Below are 22,896 nucleotides of genomic sequence, written 5' to 3'. Positions count from 1 at the left end.
GGGGTCTGAGCTCTCAAAGTTTAAGTGAAAAATGGCACATCAAGTTCATATCTCACTAAAAATTGGTGGTGCGCCAGTTCCCTAATGAATTAATGTTAGCACCATATATATTGGGTTATCAGAGTTGCTAAAATAAGTATACAAATATATATATATATACAGGAATCAGCCCTTGATGATTAAAAAATAAAATTCATCAAGTGAGCCCTGACTTGGGTTCTGTGCCCAACTAAGGGACAGTTGCCCAGTGTAAATGCTAGAAGAAAGCGCAGGGAAGCAGTGACATTTGCTCCTAACATTACAAAAATACCATATGGTCAGTACTGCAAAGTGTCTATTAAGCAAAAAGCCCAATCCACGGTATGGGTGTGTATTGCAAGCCTGGGAAAAATGAACTGGGGAAGGAATAGTTAATAAGAAACCGGGGGTTGCTAACTGTGCACATTATAACAAAGGGTTGGCAGCTCCTGAAGGAAAGAGGCTTGTGCTCTGCTGATCCAACTTGTCAGTCAACTCGTGCTCGCATTAGGTGTCTGCCTCTCGAGCATACACTCATTACATGCGTCTGTCAGTGCTGATCTGTTCATCTGTTCAGAGACGCTCCTGACAAGCCAGGAATTTTCCCCTTCTCCACTGTGGAATTAAGAGGCGATCACTCACAGCTCTTCTGTTTCCCTACCACCACTCCCTGGAGGAGCTCTCTTGCTTATGGTGACTTTGCATTTCCTTTACTGCTCTGCCCGACCTTGAGATCTAGAATGGAAGAAGCTGAGCTGGTGAAGGAAAGACTCCAGGCCATAACAGTAAGTGCTTACAGTTATAACTTATTAAGGTGAATGCTTACAGAAGTGGGTTAACATGGAGCGAAACTAACCACTGTTCCTTAAGTGGAAAAACAGAGCTGCCGGCTATATGGCTATGGGTAGGGGCTTTGGCATGCTTTCCTGGACTTTTTAACTCCCACAATCCTGGGGCTTTCAGTACCTTAGCTAGAGCCCTAATGCTGTTTTTCCTTATTTCTGTAGTTTATTCCTGGCTTTTGGAATTCGACTGCTTTTTCAAGGCAGATTCCAGTCTAAACTTATCTGCTAAAAATGAAACCTTGCCTCACAACCGAATATATTTTAAGGGCACTGGGTCAAAAAGCCTGATCTCAACAAGTGAATCGAAGTATGCAGTGTTGGAGGGAGGAAAGGTAGACAGCAAACTAACAAGACACCTGAGACTTTTTCTTCTATTACGTGGAGTCCCAAAAGACTCTCCAGATTTAAAACTGTTTCTGAATATTTAAAGGTTAGCGTTAGGAAAGAAAAAGAAAGTAAAAGCAGGCATCATTTGAATTCCAGGATATCGGTTTTCAGAAGATTTGCAAAAGAATGTGGTGCCCACAGGGGTGTGGGAGAAATATTTTCACTATTTCTCTGAAGAAAACTAGGTGCTTTTTTAGGTGGGTTTCAGAAAGAATCAAGGCAAAACGGGTATGCGGTACTTTTCCTTAAATAATTTGTTTTCATTAAAAATCGGGCCAGAATCTCAAGTAGAAAAGCTGTAGGGGATCATTTATCATTGGCTTAATTCTAGTAGTTCACAAGATCTTTGTAAATTAACACCCAAAATGCTCTGCATTTGGTTGCTGCCAAAATTGAAATGAATTTAAAAGAAACTGAACACTCAAGTACCTCTTGGTAAAAATTGGTTTTTCATTGATTTTTTTTAACTAATTCTGTAGATCGTTGAAGAGGTTCTTATAGAGGCTTTCATAATAGTATGGTAATCAACCAGTCCCATCAGGGAGAAATGAACAGTGTCAATTCAATTGTTTGAACAATGGAGCGGAACCAAGAGAACGCAGACCAAGTTGAAATATCCCAGTAGTTTATGGTTTTTATAAGTCTAAAAAATACAACTGCATTTGACTCTTTTCTCTCCCTCAAAACACTTGAGAAGGCCTTTATGTGCTTTGTGATCTGTGATAATTTCAGCTGTCCTGTTTTAAGGGGTCAGAACACAAGTTATTTCTGTTGGTTTTGGCTAGGGTCTTATGTATTACAGCTGTTGTCTAAAGGTCACTTTATTTCCTTCTATTTGTGTTGGTGGGGGTTCAATCTCTTCTTTTCAAAGATTTCCTCCTCTTAATTAAATAAAATGTTTCCACTGCTGAAACAATTAGCCCTTTCATTTGATTGATTTTGAAATGTACTTCTCAATTCCTGGGTAAATCCTGGGAAGCAGTGTGGTCTAGTGGAAAGAACACAGGTCTAGGAGTCAGAGGACCCGGGTTCTAATCTCTGTTCCACCACTTGCCTGATGTGTGATCTTGGACAAGTCACTTGACTTCTCGGTGCCTCAATTTCCTCATCTGCAAAATGGGAGTCAATCCCTGTTCTCTCTCCTACTTAACTCTTTGTGCACTGTGTGGGACCCGATTAATCATTTACCCCACCACTTAGTAAAGTGCTCAGCACATAGTAAGTGCTTCACAATCCTTACTCCTTTGCTTCCCGTAATTGTAGAGGTTAACAGATAGGTCTGAGGCCAAAGAAATATTCAGTGCTGGGTTAAACTAATTACAAGCACTCAGTGGAGGATTTGAATGAGCAAAAGACTAGAAAGAATCTTGTTCCTCCAAGAACAGATAAGAATGTAAACGCATGGCAGGTCTTCCAGATGCTGGATTATTGAATGTTTTCCGTAATAAATGTTTCTTTATGGACCTCTCCATGAGAGAATGACCCTTCCATTAGTATGACCAGATTCCATTAGAAAGCACTTAGCCGATCTCTGCAATTACAATCACCAGGTAATTTTTCATATCTTTGAATCTCTACTTATGATTAAACTTAAAGGCAGTAAGCATTCTCCATAGGGAGGTATATGCTCCGATGTCTCATAACTGTGGTCATCTTCGTATCCCTCTAAACTACTGAGTGCTGAGTCTTTAAGTCAATAGCTGGCTTACAAGGTACAATATGCAAACCATTCATGTCCACATTTCCTCCCTTCCCCCTAATAAATAAACCTGTCCCATAATGAAATATTGGATCATTTTAAAGTGTCTCTCTACTATTCCTGGAAAGAGCATGTTAGTGCTAATGCAAATTTTATTGTTTTCACTGAAAGATTTCTGAAGACAAACTTACCTGCTATGTAGTTTAACCTATCAATTAATGGTAGTTACTAAATGCTTCTTGTGTGTGGAGCACTGTACTACGCTCTTAGGAAAGCACAATACAATAGAGTTGGTAAATACAATCCATTCCCTTCAGGATCTTACAGTCTAGTGGGGCAGAGAGACATTAAAATAAATTACAGATAGGGGAAACAGAGGATAAGGATAGTACAGTTCTCAACACATAAAAAGTGCTCAATAAATACGATTGAATGAATGTACATAGACAGTATGGGGTAAGGAGTACAGACTCAAGTGCATAGGCGACAGAGAAGGGAGGGTTAAGTCAGAGAAGGTCTCTTGGAGGAGGTATGATTTTAATAGGGCTTTGGAGATGAAGACAGTGGTGGTCTGTCTGATATGAATGGAGAGGGAATTCCAGGCCAGGGAGAGGACATGGGCAAGGGGTCAGCGGTGAGACATATGAGACTGAAGTACAGTGAATAGGTTGGCATTAGAGGAGGGAAGTGTGCCCTGCTGCTTCAGGATGATAAAAATCTGATCCAATTAATGCCAAGCAAGTTTCTGAAAAGTTTCATTCTAATACCAAAAATACCCAAAGTTTCTATGGACAAAGTAAATATGCGATGAATAAAAGCTGATATGGTGACTTTCACTATTCAATATTCCTAAGTTCAAAGAAGGCACCTTGTGTGGCCTGGGGACTTTAGGGGGTCACAATCAGGCACTCTTCCTCTTAAAATTTAATTCCATTAGCATTAAATGGGTCATTTAGGCCGAAGAAACCAAGACACCCACCCGGAAGTGAATGCCATTCCAAGAACAAGCTCACATGTGTGGGAGAAAGTCAGCTCCTTCAGGAATATACACACTGTCCTCCATAAACCCATGTTCCCCACAAGTCCTTCTCAGACAATGAGTGCATTGTGTTATGGCCATTTCTATGGTGACATTAGGAAATGCTGTTTATAAAGAAAACTGCACCATTTAAAGCCAGGAGGAATCCAAGGCTGGACAGACTAACTGATCCAGAATACCTTTTGAAGAAACTTTGAAAGGAATTAAAAGCACCCGACACACAAACATGTCTATCTGGGCAGAGAAAGGAAGGGGGACCCATGTTCTCTCACACCAGTAACCAGGGAAGTTGTGTTCAGGTAGCAATAGATAGGGAGGAAAGTGTGTGGGTTGTGGGAGAGTCAGGAGAGGAGGCATGGAAAAATCCAGAGGTGGCATATTCAGGAAGTCTCAAAAAATGTATAAAGAGAAAAATAAAACAGAAACTATGTTATGTTCCTAAGCTTTATGTTTTTCCTTTTCCATATTCTCTATATCCTTACATGCTTTGTCCACCCTATTCCAACCAGAGCAAGGTGATCCTGATGGGGCTAGGACAGGGACCTTAATAGGTGACCTGCTGAGCCCTGACCCTGGATTTGGAAAGTAGAGCAATGGTCACATGCCAACATTGCTGCCCACTACCCAGTCCCCCAAATGACCCTTCAGTGTTGCTCGGACCCGGCTCTGTGCCCCATAAACATGGGACTACTAGTCAGAGAACGGGCTTGGAAGTCAGAGGATGTGAGTTCTAATCCCAGCTCTGCCACTAGTCTGTGTAACCTTGGGCAAGCCACTTAACTTCTCTGTGCTTCAGTTACCTCATCTGTAACATGAGGATGAAGACTGTGAGCCCCATGTGGGACAACCCGATTATCTCGTATCTACCTCAGCGCTTAGAACAGTGCTTGGCACATAGTAAGTGCTTAACAAATACTAGGCATGAAAAGAGATTAGGCTGAATCAGTAATAGTTTGGTTTTATGTTTTTTAATGGTATTTGTTAAGTGCTTACTATCTGCCAGGTATTGTTCTAAGCACTGGGGCAGATGTAAGTTAATCAGTCCCTGTTTCACATGGGCCTCACAGTCTAAGTAGGAGGGAGAACAGGTATTGAATCTTATTTTGCAGTTGGTGAAAGTGAAGCACAGAGAAGTTAAGTAACTTACCAAGGTCACACAACAGGTAAATGTGGAGCTGGGACTAATAATAATAATAATAATGTTGGTATTTGTTAAGCGCTTACTATGTGCCGAGCACTGTTCTAAGCGCTGGGGTAGACATAGGGGAATCAGGTTGTCCCACGTGGGGCTCACAGTCTTAATCCCCATTTTACAGATGAGGGAACTGAGGCACAGAGAAGTTAAGTGACTTGCCCACAGTCACACAGCCAACAAGTGGCAGAGCTGGGATTTGAACTCATGAGCCCTGACTCCAAAGCCCGTGCTCTTTCCACTGAGCCACGCTGCTTCTCTAAGAACCCAGGTCCTCAGGCTCTCAGGCCTCTGCTTTATCCTTTAGGCTATGTTGCTTCCTCATTGTTCCCCATTGTTACCCATTTTAATGGCCACCGCTTCCAGGAAGACCCATTCCCTGGGGAAGATGGAATTGTGGGACAGAGTGTAAAAGAGTGTCCCCATTTAAAAAAAAAACAGACAATCCACACATGGTAAGATATAACCTCAGAACAAGTTACAATTATCTCATACTATTAGTAATCTTAGGAGTTTTCTCTTAAAATTAATCAATCATATTTATTGAGCACTGACTGTAATAATGATAATAATTCTGGTATTTGTTAAGCACTTACTATGTGCCAGGCACCATACTAAGCACTGGGTGAAATCAAGCAAGTCGGGTTGGACACAATCCTTGTCCCACATGGGCTCACAGTTTCAATCTCCATTTTACAGATGAGGTAACTTAGGCACAGAGAAGTGAAATGACTTGCCCAGGATCACACAGCAGACAAGTGGCGGAACCAGGGTTAGAACCCATGACCTTCTAACTCCCAGGCCTGTGCTCTACCTACTACACTTTGCTGCTTCCCTGTGTGCAGAGCATTGCTCTAAGCATTTGGGAGAATACAACACAACAATGTAACAGACACATTCCCCACCTACAGCCAGCTCAAGGTCTAGAGAAGGAGGAAGAACTTAATATAAATAAATTATAGATCTGTGCATAAGTGCTTTTAAAACCCCCTTCTTCTAAACAAGGAAGTCCAATATGAGGATTTTCAAGCCATCATCTGGATATTTTATCCTACAATCTGTCCAGATTAGTCCAACGGGCCCATTCATTTGGAAAGGGAACAATTAGACTGCTTTGCTGTTTATTTGCCAAGCAAGTGCTCCACCCAGGTGTGAATTTGTTCTTTAAGGAAACCAGTCTTTGGCTATTGGGGAATATTTTCCAGTGTGCCATAAAATGACAACATTACTTTGTAAAAGATGGTGCAGACAAGAATTCTCTTGGGAGCATATGAGTGCTAAAAAATCACTACAAAAGCCTGGGTGAAAATAGTTCTTTCTAGACCGCCCATTGTTTCAGCCACCATGCTTCTCAAAAACAAAATATTTTAGTGGGTAACGTATCAACTACTGGTGAGGCTATATTAAGTCTCTTCAAACTCACATTAATTTCACCTTCAAAATTGGGTGGCTTTTGCAATAAGGCCCAAACTTTCAAAGAATGATTGTTGTAGTAAAAGAGTAGCAGCATTCATTAATTCATTTATTCAATAGTATTTATTAAGCACTATGTGCAGAGCACTGTACTAAGTGCTTGGAATGTACACTTCGGCAACATTCACTGAGTACTCCCTTGGCATTTCCTTAGCAAAGCATTAGGTGCTTAGGAGAAACAGAAAAATGAAGTCCCATGTACCCTCCCCGCAAGGTTCCTTACTTAACTACTTCATTACTATATTACTAACAGTTGCTACCCCCATGAATGTTAGCAAGAAATCATAGCCTGGGGAAAAGAAGAGCCTAGTAAAATTTTAATATTCAACATAAAAACTAGAACTAAGCCACTGGTATTGAACTTCAGAACCCTAATGCTTTCATGAGATGCATCTTCACCATTGCATTAACAGATGCAGAAGGCACTGGTAAAAATGGGACGAAACAACAAACCATTTTTGCTAGTTCATACTAGAAAGCTGAATTCATGAACTCTCAATTTTTTTTGATCCACCCACAGTTCCAGTAGAAATTGAATCCCCTGGTTTAAATGGTGCTTGTGTATTACTAGTGCATCTTGCTTATCTCTGCCAACCCAGTCCTGCATTCCCAGAGATAATTGTGAGTTGGATGAAGTTCAAGCACAGATACCCTGGCAGCTTGCATTGGTACAATATTTATGTCATGGCACCTCTCACTGTATATGTTGCATGGAGTATTGTTAGCTATACTGTACTATAGCAGCAACTTGTGACCCTCAACACGTAATCATCAGCCCAAGCGAAAGACAACATACATGAAAATATCCAAGGGATACAGTCCCATTAGATTGTGTATAGTGAGGACTGCATTAACATTTTGGAACATGGCTTTTTACAAGTGCAATCTTTTTTGCAGGGGAAAGAGCAGTGGGGAATCAGGAAACAAAAACTACAAAGCTGTTGAGCTTGTGTATAATGAGAGAAAGATAAAACAAGCTAGTAACAAACTATTTAAAGTTATCAATATGCCGATGCTGTTATATTGTACTCTCCCATGCCCTTAGTACAGAGCTTTGATTGATTGATGAATCAAGACACCCGAGCCCTTACTTCTGTATAGAAGAAATCCATCTCCAGGAGAAGTCTTGAAATGGAGTTTTTACATTCTAATCGTAGTATTTCATGTGGTGAGGTCAATCTAGCTTATCAAATGTTATTACTTTTGCACACAGATGATGTTCAGAGACTGTGGGTAGAGTGGTAATACATGCGTGGCTAGTGGCAAGAGCACAGGCTTGGGAGTCAGAGGTCGTGGTTCTAATCCCACCTCCACCACTTGTCTGCTGTGTGACCTTGGGCAAGGCACTTAACTTCTCTGGGCCTCAGTTACCTCATCTGTAAAATGGGGATTGAGACTGTGTCCCATGAGGGGACAACCTGATTACCTTTAATTTACCCCAGTGCTTAGACCAGTGCCTGGCACATAGTAAGCGCTTAACAAATACCATAATTATTATTAGTAGTAGTAATGGTAGTTATTAATATGACCAACTAACCAAGCTCAGACATTTATGGCCAACTGGATGGAGCATGGCCCGAGAGTCAGAAGGACCTGGGTTCTAATCCCAGTTCCCCCCTTTTCTTCTGGGTAACCTTGGGCAAGTCACAACTTTTCTGAGCCTCAGTTACCTCATCTGTAAAGTGGGGATTAAGGCTGTGCATCCCATGTGAGACAGAGACTGTGTCCAACCCCAATGCTTAGAACAGTCCTTGACACTTAATCAATATCATCATTATTATTATTAAACTGAAGTAGGGAAAAAATTGTTGAACAGCACACAATGGATTGTATATCATGTTACTATGTGTGCTCAAAAGATCTCTCCACCTCTGTACCCAAACAATCTACATTTTTTATTGAGAGAACAGAGGCAATAAAGACAGAGGCAGGCAGGTATTCCCTCCTATCAAGATTTTTACAATTCACAAGCCCTGTCAGTACTTCAGAGCAGGCACAGGTATCTAGAATGCATTTGTCAGAAATCTAGGGTATCTGAGATATTTTGACTTCTCTCCTTCGTATTATCCCAGTACTATAGACCTTTACTGTAACAGTTCTCTATTATCTATCTGTGGTCCATCGGGCTCTTTTACCTGATAAGTCTATTTTATTATTAAGTTGCTGCTCTATCTTGAGATCCTTTAAAATTGCTTTTTCCCATGAAGTTGTTCTATACCAGGCCACTGCCATAGACCAGAAATAAACAAAAAAAATAAAATTTTTATTAAAATATAAAAAGAACTAGCACCATATTCCTAAATTTTAATGCTTCTTCCCCTTTTTCTTATTTTGCTTCATCTGTTTATCTTGAAATATGAGTCCCTAGAGTAGAGCCCAGCTTCCTCCCCATCCCAGTAACACACAGTTGGCTTTCTTTTCCCCACAAAGAATGACATCGCTGGCAGGGTGAGATATCCAAGTACATTGTCAAATGAATGATGGAGTTTTTTCCATTGCAGGACAAGAGGAAATTGCAAGAAGAAATCTCACAGAAACGCCTGAAAGTAGAAGAAGAAAAGCTAAAGCACCAGCATCTGAAGGTAATTCCAGACTGCCGAGATTTAATTTCAATAGAGCTGGTCTATTATTGGTGTACTCTAATAGTAGCATTCATCTAGAAGGAAGTAACCTTGATGGAAAAAAAAAGACACACAACTCTACTGATTTGCCAGTACACTGCGGGAGGGAAAAATTCTCAACAGGCTTAATACCAGCATTTGCAACTGGTGCCAAACTCGGAAAGTGAGTTAAGACCATGACTCCTCCCTTACATCAGAATTGCCTCATTCCATTGAGTAACCCTGGAAATTTTGCCCTGAATATTTCATTTTGCTCAATACCACTCCTTAGGAGCTGACCCAAACAATAAGTTTTGCAGGGGGTTGGGGAGGAAGGTTTGAGGTAATGGGCTCACTGCAATGAGATCAGCTCCACTAGAATGAGACATTAGACTAACATGTAACCTTGTCAGAGAAGTGTGCACTTAATGCTCAATGTGGCAGGTCTAATAATATCCAGACAGTGTTTGGAGCTGAATATGAGATCATAGGCAGGAATCCATCTCAGTTTTAAAATCTGGCATTCCATCTTTCATTAGGCGTGTTCATTTTCTAATTGGAGCACAACAGGTTGCAACATTTCGTTCTGTATCTTAGTAACAGGATGCAACCAAATGCCAAACAGCAGCTCTTTGATATCAACCTCAAACAGGAGACTTTATCTGGAAAAATTCTATCAATTAAAGGATCTCCTAAGTGAAATAACATCATAGAATCACAGTCTGTTCAGAGAAGAAAAATGCCTGTGAATTTCATACTCAAATCTCATGTCTTTGATGATGCAAATGTTTCCCCTAAAAAAAGACATGATTCAACCCTGAAATAGTCATCTATCCCCTGCATTATTTCTTTTCAGAGCTTCACAGATTGACCTTTAACATTATTTCACTGAGATGGCTATTGGGGAAACAAATAAGGCTTAGGAGAGCTATCCTTGAGTTTCAAAAATACTACTCTTTGATGGTGCAGTATTCACTGGTGCATCTGAGTATGACAACTAGACCGGGGAGTGACAAAAAAATAACCTCAAGCATCGTGTGCCCATCCAGGACCGTTGCTCGGTGCCCGGTTATATTAGCTACCCAAAATGCCCAATGGCCTTTTCATTTCCCCCTCTTAATGACAAGGATTTTCCAAAGTCTCTGGTCTAATTTGTCACCCCAACTAATTGTTTTATGTTAGGCAAATCCATCTTCTGCTATTCCCTCTCAGTTGCCCTCCATTATGCAACGTTTGATGTTGTGCTTCACTGGGCCTTACAAATGTTTCTTCTGTCCACCCTGCTTGTTTTTAATCCTGATTCAGCTCTCCTAACCCAAGTGTTTGGTATCCCCCAGGCATCCATTCTACTCACGTGATCCGCCCAGAGAAAAGTTGCTTTGAAACTCTCTCCCCACTCCCTTCCCCACCCCCCATGAGTACTATGACTACTGCTTCTATGCTGGTTTTTATATTAATGTTATTTGTTAAGTGTTTATTACATGCCAGGCACTAAGCACTGGGGTAGATACAAACTAATCAGATCGAACACAGTTCCTGTCCCAAATGGGGCGCACTGCTTTAATCCGCATTTTACAGATGAGGTAACTGGGGCACAAAGGAGTTAAGTGACTTGTCCAGGATCACACCGCAGATAATTGGAGGAGCTAGGATTCGTTAGAACTCTGACTCCCAGGCCTGTGATCTTTCCACTAGGCCACACTGCTGATGGTTGGGACTATGTTCCAGGACTTCATGGTTTGTGATCTTGCCAGAAACTGCTCTATAATTTGGAAGTGGGATCTTTGGTAGGTCTGGTCTGACAGCCATGAAAGAATTTGGACTAAGTGCTCTGCACACAGTAAGTGCTTAATAAATACGAATGAATGAATGAATGACTTAACAGTTCCTCTTTAGGTCTGTAGCCTGATCTGAATGTTGATTCCCTGTTGGCACTACATTCTGTCTGGAAAACTCCTAGAGGACATTCTAGCCTTCCTGTTTTGATTTTCTTCCTCTTGGGCTACCCTGGAATCATTAAAATCCTATAGAGGAGTAGGTGTACCAAATTAATGATTGAATGAAATGGACTCAAATAAGAAGCTGTGTGGTAGGTCAAAGCTGGCAGGTGTTCTCACTGTGGGGATTAGTCCATGACTAACCTTTGCTTTGGGAGGTACAGTAAACTTGGAGCTTCACCATTTATCAGTTTGCTATGACTGACCTTTCAGTAGTGCCCTGGTGGCCCAGAGTTTCCTAGCTAATTCCCAAGGAGTAGTTTAGACAGGAAAAATCTAGCGGATCTTATGGTGAATTATGAGAGACATTAACGAAAATGGCCGTCACTAAAGGCTAGTGCTCCCACAGACAGTTCTACACGCTGCCCAGCAAACTGTCCTCCTACAGTGGACATGCACAGCTTGTGGATTCAAGACAGAAACAAAGCAGACTTGGGAGATCCCTCTGGTCTGGAGCCTGCCCCAGAGAGCACTGGGGGAATCTGTTTGAAGTGTTACCCTGATTATTACCCCACCACCCAGAGCAGTCAGAATTCAAACTCCATTTCAGATTTGGGACCTCCAGGGAGGATCCCTGAGCTGCAGAACCAACCTCAGCTCCATCTAAGGCTGGAAGCAGAAGATCATTGGTTTGCACTGAAAGAGAATTGCTCTGGAGTATGGATATCCCCTGGATGGGTATCATTCTGGATGTACCAAGGGTGAATGGATGGTACAGAGGTGGTGTCACAAAAGTGGGCAAGGCCAGTTTTTGGGACAGGAATTTTGATTCCTGCATCAGCTCTTAACATGGGCCCTATGCTTAATTGTTATTGATAAAAGATACTATCATTACTAGCATTAATACTAAGTTTTTACTATATGCTGAGCACTGTTACTAAGACTTGGGGTACATACAATCATATCAGGCACACTCCATTCAGTCATATTTATTGAGCACTTACTATGTGCAGAGCACTGTACTAAGCACTTGGAAACTACAATTCAGTAGCAGGTAGAGACAATCCCTACCCAAAAATGGGTTCACAGTCCAGAATGGAGACAGGCAACAAAAGAAAAAAAGTAGACAGGCATCAGTAGCATGCCTGTTACACATGGAGCTCACATTAGCTCACAATCTAATGGGGAGAGAGAGAAAAGTATTTAATGCCCATTTTCAAGTGAGAAAACAGAGGCAGTTAGGTGACTTACCCGAAGTTACAGAGCAGGAAATGGTGGAGCTGGCATTAGAACTCAGGTCTTCTGTTCACCAGTCCTGTTGCTTTTCCACTTAGGCCATAGTGATTCTCTACGTTGATGGGGTAAATGGAAAAAATCAGTCAATGGAATTTATTGAGCACTTACTGTGGGCAGAGCACTTTACTAAGTGTTTGGAAGGGTACAATATAATAGAATTGATAGCTATGTTTCTTTCCCACAAAGGGCTCACAGTTCAGAGAGGGAGACAGACATTTAAATAAATTACGGATATGTATTTAAGTGCTGTAGGACTGAGGGTGGCGTGAATATCAAGTGCTTAAAAGGTACGCATCTTAGTACACTTGTGACACTGAAGAGAATAGGAGTAGGGGAAATGAGGACTTAGTTGAATGAGACCTCTTGGAGATGTGATATTAGTATATCATGGCATAGCATGTGAAGCACGGTAACATGGTGAAGCAGCATGGCGTACTGGATAGAGCACCGGCCTGGGACTCAGAAGGTCATGAGTCCAATTCCTGGCTCTGCCACTTTGCTGTGTGACCCTGGGCAAGTCACTTCACTTCTCTGTGCCTCAGTTATCTCATACATAAAATGGGGATTGAGACTGAGGACCATGTGGGACAGAGACTGTGTCCAACCCAATTAGCTTGTATCCACCCCAGTGCTTAGAACAGTACCTGGCACATAGTAAGCACTTAAATATCATTATTATAAGAATAACAATTATTTAGGAGCAGCATGGCTTAGTGGAAAGAGCACAGGCTTGGGAGTCAGAGGTCATGGGTTCTAATCCAGCCTCTGCCACTTATCAGATGCATGACTTTGGGCAACACAACTTCTCTGTGCCTCAGTCAACCTCTCTGTGCCTGTTACCTCATCTGTAAAATGGGGATTAAGACTGTGAGCCCCACGTGGGGCAACCTAATTACCTTGTATCTACCCCAGCGCTTAGAACAGTGCTTGGCACATAGTAATCACTTAAATATCATTATTATTATTATAATTATTAAAGGAGGGGAGAGTGGTAGTTCAGCATGTATGAGGTTGGAGGGAATTCCAGGATGGAGGGAGGATGTGGATAAGGGATCAGTGGTGAGACAGATGAGATCGAAGTATATTGAGTAGGTTGGTGTTACAACTAGCAAAGTGTGTGGACTGGGTGGAAATAGGAAATCAGTGAGGTAAGATAGGAGGGGGAAAGCCAATTGAGTGCTTTAAAGCCTACAGTAAGTAGTTTCAGTTTGATGTGGAGGTGCATGGGCAACAGCTGAAGGTTCTTAAGGAGGGGAATGACATGAACTAAACTTTTTTTTTTAAGAGTGATCCAGGCAGCAGAGTAAAGTATGGACTGGAGTGGGTTGAGACAACAAGCAGGAAGTTCATCCAAGAAGCTGATGCAGTAATCAAGGAGAGATCTGATAAGTGCTTGGTTCAGCATAGTAGCCATTCAGTTGAAGAGGAAATGACAGATTTTAGCAATTTTGTAAAGACAAAACCAACAGGATTTAGTGACATTGAAAATGTGGGTTGAATGAGAGAAGTGAATCAAGGATAATGTCAAGGTTATGGCTTGTGAGACGGAGGAAGGTGATACTGTTTACAATGGTGGGAATTGATGGGGAGGACAGGGCCTGTGTGGGAAGATGTGAAGTTCAGATTTGGACATGTTAGGTTTGCAGTATCTATGGGACATCCAAATTAGAGGTGTCCTGAAGGCAGGAGGAAATATGAGACTTCAGAGAAGTAGAAGGGTCAGGGCTGAAGAGAAGGATATGGATTCATCCTCATAAAGATGGTAGTTGAAGCCGTGTGGACAAATGAGTTCTCCTAGAGAGTGGGCTGTAGTTGGAAAATAGAAGGGGACACAGAAGTGGGCCTTGAGAGACTCCCACAGTTAGAGGTTGGGAGGCAGGGGAACAGCCCATGAAAGAGACTGAGAATGAGTGGCCAGAGAGATAGGAGGAACAAGGAAAGAACAGTATCAGTGAGGCCAAGGTTAGATAATATTTCCAGCAGAAGGGTGTGGTCAACAGTTGCAAAGGTAGCCGAGAGGTGGAGAAGGATTAGGAAGGGGTAGAGGCTGTTGGATTTGGCAAGAAGGAGATTCAATCATTCAATAGTATTTATTGAGTGCTTACTATGTGCAGAGCACTGTACTAAGCGCTTGGAATGTACAAATCGACAACAGATAGACAGTCCCTGCCCACTGACCAGCTTACAGTCTAATCGGGGAAGACAGACAGACAAAAACAATAGCAATAAATAGACTCAAGGGGATGTACATCTTATTAACAAAATAGGCTAATAAAAATATATACAAATGAGTGGACGAGCACAGTGCTGAGGAGGGGAAAGGAGAGGGGGAGAAACAGAGGGGAAGGGGGGGAAAGAGGGCTTATCTGAGGGGAGGTGAAGGGGGGTAGAGGGGCAGCAGAAGGAGCAGAGGGAAAAGGGGAAGCTCATTCTGGGAAGGCCTCTTGGAGGAGGTGAGCTCTCAGTAGGGCTTTGAAGAGGGGAAGAGAATTAGTTTGGCGGAGGTAAGGGGGGAGGGCATTCCAGGACAGCGGGAGGATGTGGCCCAGGAGTCGTCGGTGGGATAGGCGAGAACGGGGGACGGTGAGGAGGTGGGCGGCAGAGGAGCGAAGTGTGCGGAGTGGGCAGTAGAAAGAGAGAAGGGAGGAAAGGTAGGAGGGGGCAATTTGATGGACAGCCTTGTAGCCTAGAGTGAGAAGTTTTGAGATCATTGGTGATCTTAGAGAGAGCAATTTCTGTGGCATAAAGGGGGTGAAAGCCAGAATGCAGAGTATCAAGGACAGAGCTGGAGGCAACAAAGTGGAGGCAGCAGGTGTAGACAACTTGTTCAAGGAGTTGTGAAAGGAATAGTAGAAGGGAGACAGGACAGTAACAGGAGAAAACCATGAGGTCAAGGGAGGTACATCATTAATGCAAAATAAGCAGTTCCACTCCAGAAATTTAAAGATTTTTAGTATTGCCCTAAATATTTAAGATAATATATCAAGCAACACTCAATTCTGCCAGAAAGAATGGTTCCACTATTCTTTTTGACTAGGATGTCATTAGGGATCATTCTTCTAACATGAGGCTGGCTGGATATGACATGACACAGCATGAAAAATTGGTTTGTGCAAGTAAAGTTTTAAATGCAGTATCTGTGCAAGGCCTCAGATACTGAAGTACAACTTGCTTCTTGAGGTTGGGGCTTTGCTTGAAATCCATCCCTGTGCTATAGTACTGGTTGTACTAGAATGTGCAAAATGGAAAGCAACATGGCATAGTGGATAGAGCATAGGCCTGGGAGTCAGAAGGCTTTGGGTTCTAATCCCCGCTCTGCCACTTGTCTTCTGTGTGACCTTGGCCAAGTCACTTCACTTCTCTGTGCCTCAGTTACCTAATCTGTAAAATGGGGATTGTGACTGTGAGCCCCAATGGGACAGATACTATGTCCAACTCGATTTGCTTATATCTATCCCAGTGCACAGTGCAGTACTTGGCACTTAATAAGTGCTCAACAAATACTGTAATCATTATTATGTATGATTATTCTAGTGATTAGTTTACTAATACACTTTCAAAATTATTATAAATTAAACGAAGTTTACATAACATAGGAAGAAAAAGTGTCAGTTATAAAATTTTGTTTCACAAAATGTGAATTAGAAAATATTGAGAATTCAACTTTATGAGTCCCTGGTTTCTTGAGGGGACTCAGAGCTGAAAGAGACTGCAAAGATCATATTCTTTCCCCTTCAGAGAGTTTAGACATTTCCCTTCCTATCACAGATGGCTCACTTAGAGCCTTCAGGATGTGTTGCTAAGGAGTAGATTATTTTGATAGCTCAAGTAGTTTGTCGGATGTTGGATGCCCATTAAAAGGCACAACACCTAAACCATTTCAAAACTGCTAGCTGCCCACCTGCTGTTTTGCAGTCCTCTCCTGCATGTCCTCCCATCATGCAGAGCCCTTCCTGGAAGTAGATAGCTCCGTATCTGAGGAGAGACATGCTTAATAGACCCTGAGACTATATATGTAATTCTATTTATTTATATCGGTGTCTTTTTATTTGTATTGCTATCTGTCTCCCCGCATCTAGAATGTGAGCTCGTTGTGGGCAGGGACTGTCACTCTTTATTGCTGTATTGTACTTTCCCAAGCACTTAGTACAGTGCTCTGCACACAGTGAGCGCTTAATAAATATGAATGAATGGCTGCTCCTTTCATCATTTAATTGTATTCATTAAGCACTTACTATGTGTTAAGCACTGTATTATGAGCTAAGATATATACAAGGTTAGACACAGTCCATGTCCCACATGAACTTCACCCACTTTACAGATGAAGTAACTGAGCTACACAGAGGTTAAGATACTTGTCCAAGGTCACAGAGCAGACAAGTGGAGGAGTCAGGATTAGAACTCACACCCTCTAATGCCCAGGCCCATGCTCTTTCCATTAGGCCAAGTTGCTGCCCTGTGCTTCTCACAGGACGCTCTGTGGGTACTGATATAAGAATGGAGCCCTTGGCATACACTGGTTCAAAGAATCACAGGCTTCTAGAGGATGCATAGAAACTTGGTTCTGAAAGGCAATTGCACAGTGTGGCCTAGTGGGTTGAGTACAGGACTGGAAGTCAGGAAACTGGGGTTCTATTCCTGGCTCCACCACTTATCTGATGTGTGACTGGGGGCAAGTCACTTGACTTCCGGGAACCTTAGTTTCCTCATCTCTGAACCTGGGACTTAATGCCTGTTCTCCCTCCCCCTTGGACGGTGATATCCACATGTCCACTCTGATTATATTGTATCTATCTATCCCAAATCTTACTCTAGTGTTTGGTATATGGCAAGCATTTAACAAATGCCACTATTATAAAATAATTCTCCCAGTATAGACAGATTAAAAAGACTCTAGGAAGGAACTCCCCCTATTTTTTCTACTGGCTCACTAGCCAAGAGAATACAAGCCACTGAATCCCCCCTCAAATCCTATATTCCCCAAATATAACATTAGCAAAAACATACAGGTAGAGCTTATTAAGGTTTAATTTATTAATAAGATTGGCATTAGGTAAAAAAATCAGGCATATAGATATCATCACAAATTGAGTCATGAATAACATTAGGCAGGAAGACTGGTCACTTTCATATAATATGAATCCTGTGCCTCTATAACCATGTTTGCAATTTCATACTAATGGAGGCACACACATATATAAAATTCTGACTCTCCTATCTCCTGAAGCCTTAATTCATGGTATAAATGAACTTATCATCTGGAGTCTGCAGCTATCTTAGTGAATTACACAGTTACTTCAATTATGCTACAGAGCTCCCTTCTTTTGAAGACAGTCAAAAGAGCCTTTTGCACTTGCCTGCATTATCTGGATCTTATTTTGTTGACCTGGTTTCAGATTTACAATTATACAAGATGAAAATGTCTTGAAACAGGTAATGTATTGTGTTTGTCCAGCTCCTCTGTTCAAAATTAACCCCCTTTTAGTATGGTGAACTGTGATTTGAAAACAAAAACTATTTTGATTATTGCACCATCCACATGTGTATACATTGCACAAATAGATCCCTTCTTCTCAAAGAAATACCTCTTCTATACAACAGGATACTGAAGAGAAGCAAGTGGGGCCCAAAAAACCAGAATGAGCCTCAGCAATTGAGCCAGTTTTGATGTAGTCAAAATGTGCCCCCCAAATGGTAACTAATATTCTCCCTTGCTACCAAATGACTCAGTACTACAGAGCCAGACCAGACTGTGGGCAATACAGACTTAATTGTCTGAAACTTAGCCCCAATTTAGTTTGATGGAGATCAGCTGTTCTCTCACCTACAAGTCCCAAACAAGGATAAATGGTTAAAGTAGATGAGTTTAATTATGGCCCAGACCCCGTAGGTAAATTTTGACCTTCACAATAGGGTCTAGGGGAAAAGCACGCTGACCAGTAACTAAGCAGTTATAATAATAATAGTATTTCATTCATTCATTTATTGACCACTTACTATGAGCAGGGCACTTTACTAAGCACTTGAAAGGTACAATTCGGCAACAGATAGAGACAATCCCTGCCCAATGACAGGCTCACAGTCTATGTCCCAAGCACTATTCTAAGTGCTGGAAAAGATACAAGGTAATCAGGTTGTCCCACATGAGGCTCAGTCTTAATCCCCATTTTAAAGATGAAGTAACTGAGGCACAGAGAATTTGAGTTGCCCAAAGTCACACAGCTAAGTGGCAGAGTCTGGATGAGACCCTTCAACCTCTGACTCCCAAACCCGTGCTCTTTCCACTGTCACACTGCTTTTGATTACAGACTAAGATAACCTTAAATCGGCAATCTTTTATCTCTTCACCTAGCAGGTGTAATACAACCTGCTCAAGTACCAGGCCCTTGATAGGTGTCAGTTACTTTTGGTTAATGCAGTTCAAGATGTACCTGAGCCTGTGGCAGACCTGTCTCTGGAATTCCCGAGATCCGTTCTTCTTTCCCATAGTCCATACTCAGATCACAGTTCAACCAAAAAGGAGTTTCTGGAGATTGTCCTTTGTGCCAGCCCCTTTGGTACAACACTTACTTGTGTCTCCAGAGAAGCTAGTAACTAGACTGGCCTTTCTTTAAGCCTATTGTGTTAAAGGCCTACCAAAGGTCTGGGAATTTCAGTGACTGAATCCTACTTAGACTGAAAGGTCACTGTCTGTGGTCATCTTCAGGCATGACCCTCCTAAACCAAGTTTCATCCAGGGACCAGTAAGTCCACATATCCTATTGCTGACATCCATTGTGAAGGAGGGGAAAAAAAAAAAACTTTTCCTGATGTGTCCATTTTAAAACTTACATGAAAAAAAAACAAAAGAAATAATTTCCATTCTCTCATTCCTCTGATTTCAATATTAACTAATTTAAGGGTCCTTTCAAAGGAAGTCAGGAGCAGTGAGGATCAGAGATGTGGCAGTCACAGGACAGAGGCAGCAATGGGGAATACTATCAATAATTGTGGTATCTGTTAAGCACTTACTATGGTCCAGGCACTGTACTAAGCCCTGGGGTCAAAACAAGAACAGTGCTCAGCACAGAGCAAACATTTAACAAATACTATCATTATTATTATTACACAAGCAAACTGGGTTGGAAGCAGTCGCTGTCCCACATGGGGCTTTACAGTCTCATTCACCATTTTACAAATGATGTAACTGAAGCATAGAGAAGTGAAGCGACTTGGCCAAAGTCACAGAGCAGATAAGTAGTGGAGCCAAAAGTAGAACCCATGACCTTCTGACTCCCAGACCCATGCTCTATCCTCTATGACATAGTAGCTGAAGGCTCCTGATCTAAACAAACCTGGGCATGAAAAGGTAGAACAGCAGATGATAGCCTTGACCATGGTCACCCAACTCTGCCATACCCCACTACATTCCCACCTGAGGCTTCACAAAGCTGATTCTCTCTAGCTCTTAAGGGAAGCAACAGGATATGTGTGGCCTAATGGATAGAGCACAGGCCTGGGACTCCAAAGGACCTGGGTACTAATTCTAATTAGAATTTTAATTCTGTCTCTACCACTAGTCTGCTGCTATGTGATTTTGGGCCAGTCACTTAACTACTCTGTGCCTCCATTATCTTACCAGTAAAATGGGGATTAAGATATTGAGCCCCATGTGGGGATATGGAATGGATCCAACCTGATTACCTTGTATCTACCTCAGTACTTAATACAGTGTCTGGCATATAGTAAGCACTGAACAAATACCATTAAAAGAAATTAATCTGACTTTGTCAGATAATTAGGAATGTCTATGAATATAGCAGACTACCAGGAAGAGCCATCCTTCCCCAAACTGTGAAGGAATGTGGACTGAACCTCAAAGGGAAATGGAGATGGGCAATCCTACCTTGGCTTGCTATTTCTGGTCCATGCTGAGCCCCCTATGATCAACACCACCAGCATTGCTAGGACTTCTGGGAGACTCACCAGCCATCTCTACAATCCTCAGGCTAGGAAGAAAAAAGCAGGAGCCTAACTCCACCTCCCTGAGATTTCCCTACAATTCCACTCCTGTAGTGGCTGATGGCTATGGGTGGGTAGCAAATGACTGCAAGTGGATAGAAAGAGGAGGGGCCAAAGACTGCTCTTAACTGCCCTTTTTATCTCTTTCAGAGTTTTTTCTCCTACCTCTTAGGGAAGCAATTTATAGGCCTGGGATTCAAAAGGACCTGGGTTCTAATCCCTATTCTGCCACCTGTCTGTTATATGACCTTGGACAAGTCACTTTGTTTCGCTGTGCCTCAGTTACCTCAAGTGGAAAAAGTGGATTAAGACAGTGAGCCCAGTATGAGAGAGGGACTGCATCCAATCCAATTACCTTGTAACTACTCCAGCCCTTAGTACAGTGCCTGGCACATAGTGTTTAAAAAATACCACAATTATTACTATTATTATTACTTTCCTGCTTCTCTGCAAGGTAGCAGGCTGTCAGGCAGGAAAATCTTTCAATGGGGCTTGGAGGAGTTAATTGCTGCCTGGGAGCATCAGTCAATCAATGACATTGATCACTTAACAATATGCAGAATCCCTGCACTCCAGGATTTTAAAGTCATGTGTAAAATGGGGGTGGAAATGGGGAGCCCCATGTGGGACAACCTGGTTGCCTTGTATCTATCCCAGCACTTGAAGAAGTGCTGGGTACATAGTGAACACTTAATGAATATTATTATTACTGGGGGAGATGGACAACAAAATACAGAAAGGGAGAGCAACAGAATAAAAGGATATGTGCTTAAGTGTGGTGACTATCAATGTGCTAGCAGATATAAATCCAAGTGCCTAGGAGTCACAGAAGGGAGAAATGGGTGGGGAGATGAGATTAGGGAAGACTTCCTGCAGGAGATAGGATTTTAGTGCTTGTGGGTGGTGTAAATGAAGCCTGTCATAGTAATTGGAAAATAGTAATAATGGTAGGATAGCTAGATATTCAAATAACCTGGGAATTATACTTGGGTGTGGGTGAGTGCTCCATAAGTACTTTTGATACTCACCACATCTCCAGTCCCACAGCACTTATTTTCATGTCTGTATTCTCTGCTCCTCTGTTCTCCATCATTTACTTTAGTCTCTGTCTCCCCCACTAAATTGTAACATCTTTGAGGGGAGGGATCATGTCTACCTAATGTACTCTCTCAAGAGCTTAGTATAATGCTCTGCACACAGTAAGTGCTCAGTATATACCACTGATTACAGATTGATTGGCAAACACTCAAGGTTTTGAAAACAGGATTGGACAAACTAGAAAACCTTTCATGTCAGGACCGGTTTGGTCAGCTGAGGTAGTTCAGACTTTCCAAGACTCTTACCCCTACCACATTTGGATAAAAATCCAGTTAAGTTTTCTGATTTTCCCAGCTTTCATTTGAGGATCAGGAATGTTGTTTTCTATTACCAGAACCTGTGTGGAACCTCAGGCAACCCAGTTCACTTTAAGAACTAGGGCTCACCCATGTTTTGTTCAGATCTTCATTCATTGAGGCATAAAAATAACACCAATCATTTTCTTCTTATTTATGTGCCAATTTTTGCCATTTACAAGCATTTGAGAAAGGACTCAATAAGGGAAATCATCTTATAGCTATTTTTTGTCTTTCCTGGCACTAGAAAAAGGCTCTCCGGGAAAGGTGGCTTCTGGATGGAGTGGGAAATGGAAGGGAACAAGAGGAAATGCAAAAGCAGAATCAAAGAGACCAAAAACAAACTGAAGAACTGGAGCAAAGAATTTTCAGGTATGGAACCTACCTGTTCCTCTAGTGGGGCTATTACCTCAATTATACTAACCTATAGAATGGCAGGGAGAGGCATTGAGGCTTCCAAGAGGGAAGCAGTCATCTTGCAGAGCAACTTAAAACCAGAAGTCATCAGCTGCTGATTTAACTGGTTAACTGTACAAGAAAGGTGATGGCAGTTTCACACTTACCAGCAAGGAAGAAAAAAAAACAAACCACACAATGAACCTAAAGAGGTAAAGACTTGTGAATGCTTAAGTAACTTCACTGCTGACTGCCTAGCCACTTTAGCTGAGTTTACCCTTGACTAGTGGTTTCAAATGCAGCTTTGAATTCCAGCAATTTACCTTATGGATCCCATTGCTGTGTATTGTGACTCTCTGTATTATCAAGGAGGAAATTGAGAATTAATGTTTCTGAAAGGTGCTTCTTAAGCAGATAAGCAGTTCTGAACTTCCAAGAACTAAAGAATGCTGATTAGCCACACTTTCAGTCCTTTGCTTTCAAAATTCAATGACTCTCACCCTGGTTAGGGAATGTGCTTTGAATCCTTTCTAATCAGCATCCTCAATTACACGGCAGCTCTCACCTTTCATGAAAAGCTGCTTGAACTGCCATGTTCAGAAAGGAAAAACTGGGAGAA

General features: G+C 41.9%; 1 protein-coding gene across 1 annotated transcript in view; it reads left to right on the top strand.

Annotated features, from left to right (window-relative positions):
- The first annotated feature begins 510 nt into the window (after window positions 1-510).
- Window positions 511-22,896, top strand: part of PALMD (palmdelphin) — a 53,222-nt gene continuing 30,836 nt past the window's right edge. Inside the window, exons 1-3 of the mRNA XM_001515904.4 lie at window positions 511-803; window positions 9,155-9,235; window positions 22,129-22,253. Of these exons, the coding sequence (XP_001515954.1) occupies window positions 759-803; window positions 9,155-9,235; window positions 22,129-22,253 (251 nt within the window). The 5' untranslated portion in view covers window positions 511-758. The remainder of the gene's footprint in view (window positions 804-9,154; window positions 9,236-22,128; window positions 22,254-22,896) is intronic.

This window comes from Ornithorhynchus anatinus, chromosome 4 (assembly GCF_004115215.2).
Source record: "Ornithorhynchus anatinus isolate Pmale09 chromosome 4, mOrnAna1.pri.v4, whole genome shotgun sequence".
Taxonomy (NCBI): Eukaryota; Metazoa; Chordata; class Mammalia; order Monotremata; family Ornithorhynchidae; genus Ornithorhynchus; species Ornithorhynchus anatinus.
The sequence above is the reverse complement of the archived record's forward strand: the minus strand, read 5'-3'. Positions and strand labels throughout refer to the sequence as shown.